At 47.3% G+C, this 9,212-nt stretch overlaps 1 protein-coding gene across 1 annotated transcript in view; it reads right to left on the bottom strand.

Moving 5' to 3' along the window:
* UBL3 (ubiquitin like 3) overlaps nt 1–2,175 on the bottom strand; it is a 57,411-nt gene extending 55,236 nt beyond the window's left edge. Inside the window, exon 1 of the mRNA XM_075050660.1 lies at nt 1,764–2,175. Coding sequence (XP_074906761.1) covers nt 1,764–1,790 — 27 coding nt within the window. The 5' untranslated portion in view covers nt 1,791–2,175. The remainder of the gene's footprint in view (nt 1–1,763) is intronic.
* Nucleotides 2,176–9,212: the final 7,037 nt, after the last annotated feature.

Genomic DNA, 9,212 nt, shown 5'->3' with positions numbered 1-9,212 from the left:
AATAGTTTTCATAGAAACAAAATAGTATTTTACCTATCTTAAAAATTCCTGTGTTTTGTATAAATATCAAACATTCGTATATTTTGTATAAAATGTCAAACACCAAACATGACAAGTCTAGAGGCAACACCACGATTCCAGGCAGGCAGGACCTAGAAGTAGTGTGGAGGTGGCAGTGTGCTCAGCCCACGGTGAGAGGGAAGAGGAGTGCTTCATGTCACCGTCAAGGGACTCCTCCAGGCAATTTAAAAAGCAGCACTAAGAAATTTGCATCTAACCCTCCACAGCTAAGGAGAGGATTTCTGTGATGCTAGACAGAAACGTGCAAGTGAGAAGGGGGTTCAGAGTAAACGTTAGCCAGAGACACCCTAAAAAGAAATATATGAAAGTTGATAGTTGAAAGGATTTAAAGTCAGAGGCAATAGTCTCCTCATCACCCTTTCCGTCCAGGGGTCAAAATTTATTTATAGTATTTGAGATAGGCGGGGGGCGGGAGAAGATTAAAAAAAAAAGTGAGTTTAAAACCGTGTTTGATCATCCTCTATATCTTACGGTTCTTGCTTTTTTGGCAGAATTCATTCATTTTGACTGCAGCACAAAAGCTGTGAAGGAAACACTGAAAGTAAGCAGCTAAAGGATACCATTATTTCAATAGCCCATTTGTCATACATACGCACTATTAATTGTATATCGATGGCTGAAACAGGGCTACTCGCTTTTATTGTTATCACTACCGGGCAGGTTTTACTCGCAAAACAGAACTTCACCCAGAAAGGGAAAAAAAAAAAGCACGGACAAGTCTGCTGCTTTTAGGAAAAAAGTGCCTTTAAATGTGAACAGCCACAGAAAGATAGGTGAAAATATTCTGCCGTAAGAATAAAGAACTAACATAGCAAACTGCAGCCATAACTTTTTTTTTCCCCAATTAAGTGATTTATGGAAATATATACCAATGAGGAAAGTCGTGCTGAACGAAGGATTACCTAGCAGACCTTATTCACCCTCCCTCCTCATGCTCTGCTATACCTTCCTATTTTAAATGTACCGAGCCGAGTATCCAATACAGGCTGAAGTACAGTCCGCCATAAGAAGTACTAGGAGTGCCCTTGAAAAATGTCCAGATTGGCAGCTAGTGCACAAAGGAACTCGCTATGTAAATAAATTCATAAGAATTTCTCTCTCGCGCTTGACCTGGCAGCAAGTGATGAGATTAACTTCCCATCATAACAGAAGACAAAGCGTCGGTAAGAAACAAGCGAAGTTTCAGAGAAGAAAAGGAAGAAGGCTGAGACTAAATTTCAGCTGGTTTAGGGAAAAAAAAAAAAAAAAAAAGGAGAGAGAAACGGCTCGTTTAAATCATTCTGAATGTTCTAATTCGTATTTCTCTCCCCCCCAAAAAACGCTCCCCAGAGCTGAACGGCAGTGCCACACGAAATAAGCAAGAGCAGTCAGATATTAACTCCCATAGGTAAGAGAAAGCAGACATCCCCCCCTTGCCTTGCTACACAGAAGGCGACGCTGCAGATTTCCCCACTCCGCTACCAAACAGCAAAGCAGAACCAGCATTCTGGTTCTGGGCGGGAGGGGGGGTTATTAACCGGGAACTTTTTGTTCCTTAAATATGTAACCGAGACCTTTTTTTTTTTTTTTTTTTTTTTTTTACTTCTTCCCACGCCCCTCTTCTTTCCATCTTCTCTGCCAAAACAGGCCGAAATAAACGTTATTCCACAATAATACTATTAAATAAGGACTGTAAGACTTACCATATCAGCTGGAACGCTGCTGGACATCTTGATGTTACCCTAATGGCTTAAAATCAAGTTTAAAAAAAAAAAAAGCACCAAGCACAGCCCGCCGGAGATCTTCAAGAAGCAAAACCGGTGTCAACGTCGGAGGCAGCAACTTCCACGTCCCCTCTACGAAACGGAGGTGCCCGGTGTTGCAGCGGGGAAGGCGGCCGGCTGAGGAGGAGGAATATCCAGGGGCAAGCGGTGCCGGGGCTGTACCGGAGGAGCCGGCGGGAGACCAGAGATGGCAGCAGATCCCTGTCAGCAGCGGCAGCAGCACCAGCGGTGCCAGGTAGACCAGGCAGGACTACACCGCCACATGAGCTGCGTGCGGGCTTTTCTCTTTTTTTTTTTTTTTTTTTTTTACCCCCTCCTCTCTCCCTCTTCCTTCTCTCCCAGCCTTGACAAATGACGACGGGATGATTCACGGGATAATGGTGCGTCCAAGTCACCTCCTCAGTCAGCGCCGGCAGCACCTCGCTCCTGCCCTCGGCGGCGGGGCAAGGGAGGCGGGAGGGCCGGGGTGGGCCCGGGGAGGACGCCGGGCTTCGGCCCCCCCCCTAGGCGGTGTGCGACATTCAACAGGGTCTGCCGGCGAGAAGGGGCCGGGGAGGGCTGCCTGAGGGGCGGCCGGAGGGGAAAGCCCTCCCCCGCGGCGCTCCGGCGGCGACGGCCCTCGGCTGGGGGGGCCGGGGGAGCGTTCGACGACGACGGCGGCAGCCTCAGGTCTCCGCTCGCATCGCCGCCGCCGCCACCTCCTCCTCCTCCTCCTCAGCCAGCCAGCCCGCCCTCCCTCCCCCGCCTCGTCCTCCGGCGGCTCCGGGCGTCCCCCCCCCCCTCCTTCCTCCTCCTCCTCCTCTTCGGCGAGCCGCGCTGCCTCGCCCCGCTGCGAGCCGGAGGTGCCGCTCCTTCAGCGCGATCCTCGCCCGCAGCCGCCCCCTGTCATCTTCGCCTCAAACCAACATGGCGTCTGCCGAGCCGAGAAAGGGGACACGGCAGGGGAGAGACGGACCCCCTCCCTCCCTCCCTCCTCCTCCTCCCGCCCCCCCATCCCGCTCCGCCGCGCGGCACCATGGGGCTTGTAGGCTGCCGAGGCCAGCGGGGTGGGGCCAGCCTGGCCCCGCCCCCCCGCTCCTCAGCAACCGTTGCTAGGGCGGGGAAGCGGCGGCCGGCGGGGCGGGGCCTCCCGCTGCCGGCTCCCCCTCCCCCCCGGTCCTTCGCCCCCTCAGGGTGGCGGCGGGCTGAGGAGAAGCGTTGGGGTCCCCGGGGCACCGCCGGGGCCTCGGTGCCGTTTCCTCGCCTTAGCAGCACACACCCCCCCTCCCTCCTCTTCCTCCTCCACCCGGTTAAATACCACATAAATCGTCGTTTTCCCGAGGGCGGCTGCAGCTCCCTCAGGGCGTTTGGGGCTCCCCCCCCTTTGCAGGCCTTTCTCTGTGGATCCCCTCCCCAGCGTGTGGGCCCTGTGCTGTACTCTTGGACGGCTTCCAAATAACAATAATAAAATTATATTACTGGTTTGTTGGGGGTTTTTTGCACCCCAGGTCCTCAAGTCCGGTCCTGTCCCTCACTTCTTTGTATTTCTCACATTATTTTTTAGCGTTTGAAATACCAAGCTTCTTCTTGGTTTCCTATTTTCTATTTTTTTTTCAAGCTGTAGTTTTATTAATGAAAAAAGCTCCTGTCAGATTCACAGTGAAAATGATGGCTTCCAAGCTAGAAGCATCTGGAGAAAGGGCACTTAGCCTGTAACATGCCCCCTTCAGAAGCCATCCTGCTCCCCGAAGAGCTTCACGTTCGTTATGGATTCACGTTATCTGAAATGGTGTGTGTAACGGGTATTTTATTCCTTATTCCAGGCTGCTCCCGTATACCAGCATTCAACAAAGAAAGGCTGTGCCTGATGAAAAATGCATCCCACCTCGAAGACACAGAAAAATCTTACACAAGGTGCAGATCTATCGAAAAAATGAGTAGGCCTTTTGAGAGAGACACAGTCATATGCCAGTACTGTAAAACTGTCCAAGAAAAAAAAAAAATCAAGAAAATTAAGTAGATGTAACTTGTGACAGATGCATCCTGGTTCCTTCAGGGACAGATCTCATGTCAAACCACAGGAAATTAAGACAGAGTTGTTCCTTTTAATACTAAAATTTCGAGGCTGCCTTTCCTCTTTAGGACTTCACGCAGCAAAGGCAACCCCTGGCAAGACACCATCCCTTGCAGAGGTTATAATTATTTTCTTTATACTCAGCTCCAAAACGGCACAAAACTACTGACTTCAGAAGACAGATTTGACAGCAAGCAGCCCTGTCTGAAGCCTGGGGGAAGATTTGGGGCCAGCAGAAGCGGCCCCACACGCATGGCCTCTGTGAGGATCCTGTGGTGTCTCACGTGTGACTTCAGGCACGACTCTCCTCTCTTTGTCAGCCTTGTTAGCTTAGATGGTACATTTTTGGGAGGCAGTGACTGGGGGATCTCTCACAGGAGGAGAGGCTGAAAGCTGGGACTGTTCGGCGCCAAGAAGAGAGGTCTCGGAGGGATCTCGTCGGTGTAAGTGCCCGATGGGAGGGAATGAAGAAGAGGGAGCCAGGCTCTTCTCAGTGGTGCCCACTGACAGAACGAGGCAACAGGGACAAGATAAAAAACAGTAAATGCAACCTGAATGTGAGAAAAGACTACATTTACCGTAAGGGTGACCGAACACTGGCACAGGTTGCCCAGAGAGGTTAGAGAGCCTCTGTCAGTGGAGATACTCAAAACCCAACTGGACATGGTCATGGACAACCTGCGCTGGCTGACCCTGCTTGTGCAAGGGGTTGGACTAGATGACCTCCCGAGGTCCCTTCCAACCCGAATGGTGCTTTGACTGTGACTCTCCCCTGATCAATGGTTTTATGGTACCTTATATCGTCATCCCCAATCTTAGTCAGGTCTTCTAGCCGCCAATGGGATAAAAAGGCTTGTGTTTGTGGGAGTAATAGCAAATTGTTGAAGCATCACTTACTTTTTCTCCAATATCATATCCCTGAGGGACAGAGAAAGTGCAAGGGTTCCTCATTCTTTTTTCTTTTTTTTTTTTTTTTTACTTTCATAAAGCATCTAAATAATAATACTCATAAATGAGGGTCCAAGGGATGAGCCCTGAAGGATGTCTCTCCATCCCTAATAATATGCATTCCTGGGCACATATGACTTTCTACTTAAATCAGTGACAGACTCAAAGAATCATAAATAGATCTTGCTGAATAGATTTTATACTTAGAACGTTATTAATGTGGGCTTTTCCCTGAAAAAAATAAAAAAATCCCTTACATACAACAGCTTAGGTTTAAACAGGCTCTTGAGATCTGCTCCAAGGCCATCCTGCAGACCAGCCCTTCACTCCATGCAGACAGCAGCTCTGTGCAGGAGCCTGGAGGTGATCTCAGGGTAATTTAGGAGGTGGTCTGCCCATGCCCTCCCCACTAACACTCTCATAGTAGGGACGAGAGAATAGGCACCACGACTGCTTTTCAGGCACTGCAGCTCACAGCTGTTTCCTCATGTAAACTGAAATTGGTGGCAACTCAAAATTATGTCCTTGGCCGTGCTGTGACAGCTGAGGTGCATGGCCCTTCCCACCTCCTCTGCTACAAGGACACAGGCCAGGCAGCAGGGCTTTGTAATCGTTTACAGCTCGCAGGGTGAATTGCCAAAGGTTGTATGGAAATACCTGGTGACTGAGCAGCAGAAGTCCATGTGCCTAAGCAAATCAGGCAAGTAAGGACACCAACAAGCACAGGCAAACTGGATGAGGGGTCAGCAAGGCAAGCAGGCAGCAGCAGGGCACTTCCACTGCACTGGAGATGGCTCTTTTAAATTATTTAGATGGATGAGTTCATCTGTGGCACATAAAGATAAGCACATCCACAGGACGTAAACATAGGATAGAATACAGAAGACATAGAGCCTAAACCAGCATGGTTCTGTGGGTTTTGCTTTTTTGCCTCTAGTTTAACAGTCCATTAAAAGGAAGGATCATGCATTTCGTGTTGATGAAGCAGCGTGGTATAGGAGGAGTCAGGGGACTGTCCTTGCTACTTGGTGTACCCACTCGAGTTGGTCAACTTTTCTGCTGACTGTTGTATAAATGAGGATCAGCTGCTCTCTTTGACACACAGCTGTGCTGTCCAAGAGATGGCATGAAGAATTGTCTTTTATTATTACTGTTACTATGAAGAATTATCTTTTATTATTACTATTACTATGTATTTGAATCTACAATTATGACCGCAGGCCAGAATGCCACTGTATTAGGCACAGTGCAGTAGAAGCACACACCCGTTTCTGTCCTGAAAGGTTCATGGTGCTGGGTTTACTCAACAGTTGACACCTAAATCGCATTTGTGTGATTTTTTTCTCCTGGCTCTCACCATGACGACCCAACACAAACAAATGGAGGATGCAGCACAGCTGGTACATGCTGGAGACCATTTTGGGTTGATTGTGTGCTGGGCAAATGAACAAAAAGAGGTGCTGCATGATGATCCTGGTAGAAGTTGTACTACGTGTGATGACAGGGGTAAATCCCACAGATTTTGTAGAGGTAAGGCTATGTATTTGAAATGCAGCGTGGTCGAATATAAAACAGAAAAAGGTCTTTTCTCCTTGGCATGTATTAAGAAAGGCTGTTATGATAGTATTCATTTCACATTTGCACAGAGAGGAAATGAGAGTTGTGGTCAGCAGTAGTCGGCTGGAAGAAGGGACCCTGCAAAAGCCTAACCACAGGCTGAGTCTGGGATCAGCTTGCAGATAAATCCTGAGCAAGTGCTACAGGCGTACACATCTGAAAACAAATCTTTCCCACATCCAAGGATCAAGCAAAAAGGGAAATGCTGCTCAAGAGGAGTGCTAGCAACATAGAGAGCTTAAAAGGCTATTCCGCCTTTGGGACCTAATCCTGTGCTCAGATGCACAAATCTTATTTCCATTAGTCTCCCTTGCAGAACTGTCATGTAAATTTAGCTGTACAGGTACAAAATCATTCATCATCATTGCTTTGGCAATTTATGGGGGAAAATGATGAAGTATACAACTGGTATTTTGCTCCTCATTTGAAAAGAATGACATGGCATGAGTAAATAAGTAGAGTTTTGCCACACTGTATTCCCTTTGAGAAGAATTGTGCCAGGTATCTATGAGTAGATTGGGCTGCGGTTTTAGTGTTTCATGGCCATCAGTACTAGTTGAAACCTGACTCTGTACTGAGACGCACCTAATAGGAATAAAAGGTCTGTTATTCTAAATCAGATTAGTAGTCCAGCCAATGTGATATCCTGTCTCCAGCAGTGGCCAGCATCAAATGCTTCAGAAAGACACACAAACCCCCACAGTGGACAATCATGTTATAATCTTCTTATTTGCTGAGTTTCTACTGCTGCCAAGGCTGCCAGAGAGGCTGGTTTATGCCCTGAAGCACAAAACTTCATGTCCTTTATAGCCTTAATGGCTGAATAACCCCTCAATAACATGTAAGACTGATTGCCATTTTTCAAAAGAGCAGCTCTCTCTTCTGACAGTTGTTACTGCTGGGGTTGGAGACCATGTTGAATCTACGCTCCAAGACCGACATTAGAAGCTTTCAACCCCGTACTGTGCTCCAGCATTTTCCCTTTGAGGCAGGCCGTGAACAGGAGCATCTTCAGGAGAAGGAACACAGCACTATGAACTTTCTTTTAAGGCGAGAATATCCATCGTTTCTGATTTCTCTCCAGATTTTCAGAGCAGCCTGAGAAGGTGAAAGGCTCCTGAGACAAAGGGTTTAATTCTCTGGGATTTGGCTGTGGGACAGATCAGGATTCTTTCCCTCTCTGGCAGCCACAGAGACAAGATATCCAAGGCAGCAAGGAACACACTGGGTTAGTCAACAGGATACTTTTAATACCTTTGTAGAAACACGTGGCCATTTTTTTTAACTCTTACAGAGCCAAGTTTGCATTTAACTTGGTGTGACTCAGTCCTGTTGAATTCAGGCCCCTTACAAGGGAGCGTTCAGGCAAAAAGCTGCACTGGAAATGAGGTCTGGATCCTGCAGCGTGCTTGCTGCCCACTGTCTGCTCCTGTGCACTGTTGGTTTCTCGTGCTGGCCTCTGAAAAAAACAGATTTTGTGTTTTCAGATATTTATTTGGACTAAACTGATTCCTTTCCCTTTGGAAGAACATTGATTTTTGCCTGTTTGCTGCTTCTGTGTCATGCCAAACCAGCATGTGGGTCCTACCGGCCTCTCCATCGATGCCAGCTGGCTTCTGGGAATAGCGTTTAGTGGTCCTCACCTGCCTCAGAGCCAGCAGGAAGGCAACAAAAGGACCTCTGAGGTTTTGTAGAGTTTATAATACACACGGCTGGCCAGAATCATGGTTTCTTTGTTTACTTTTCAAGTTACTCATCAGACCGTTCTTGCTGGAAAATAAAAATGCACAGCTATTTAAAACAACTCGCATCAGGCCCCTGAATGCCCCGATATGCTTTAAGGATTTATTTTCCCCCTCACATTTGCAGTACCTGTGTACAAATACAAGACGATAGGAAACAACAGAGCGATACTGAGTGCCAGAGGTTATTCCTGACAGTCCTGGCGCAGCTGAACCAGGCAGGAACCGTGCCCTGCCAATCCAGTGGCTGTAGCAGATGTATGACATAGTGGTGTTACAGTTACTGATGTCATAAATTACGTCAGGGAACTCCTAAGAGCAGGGGTCAAGACTGATAGAGGAGGGTACAAAGGTTCAATAAGGAGAAGGAAAGAATAACACGAATAAGAACAAGAAGTCCCCAGGCCTGTTTTAGAGAGTGCTCAAACCACTGGTGTTCTTGGTAGGTCTAGAAATTAACTGATATATCTGTCCAGTCCATATAGAAAAATAACCCTGAAAACAATTGGAAGAAGTTCCTTGTTTTATAATAGATAAGAAACAGGAAGGAGAAGTTTTAGCAGAGAAGCATCCATCGTGGATGAGTTTCCTGACAACAAGGAGGAACTAAGGGGAGCATTGAAGTAATGTTCAGGCTCTGAGCTTGAAATGTGAATTTAGCGGAGGATTTACAAAACATAGAAGTAAAATGCTCTTTAATATCAGGAAATCAAATATGGGGAAATTAAAAAGTCCTAGACAACTGGTCATAAGGGTTGTGGTGGCAAACATTATTAAAATTTGCCAGAGAAGAGGGAGGTCAAAGATCCTTGGAAGTACCATGTCAAATTAAATGAGAGCTCTGCAGAAAAGGGAACAAGAATCTGTGACTTTGGGGAATGGCTGTTGCAAAACTCAACGTTGCAAAAGAAATTATATAGAAAATAATTAAAGAAAAATACATAGTTAATATTCAAGAGAGGACAGTAAAAGAGCACCGGAAATCACTCTCAGTCCCACCAAGGATGT

The sequence above is a fragment of the Buteo buteo genome, chromosome 18 (genome assembly GCF_964188355.1).
Source record: "Buteo buteo chromosome 18, bButBut1.hap1.1, whole genome shotgun sequence".
NCBI classification, from domain to species: Eukaryota; Metazoa; Chordata; class Aves; order Accipitriformes; family Accipitridae; genus Buteo; species Buteo buteo.
The sequence above is the reverse complement of the archived record's forward strand: the minus strand, read 5'-3'. Positions and strand labels throughout refer to the sequence as shown.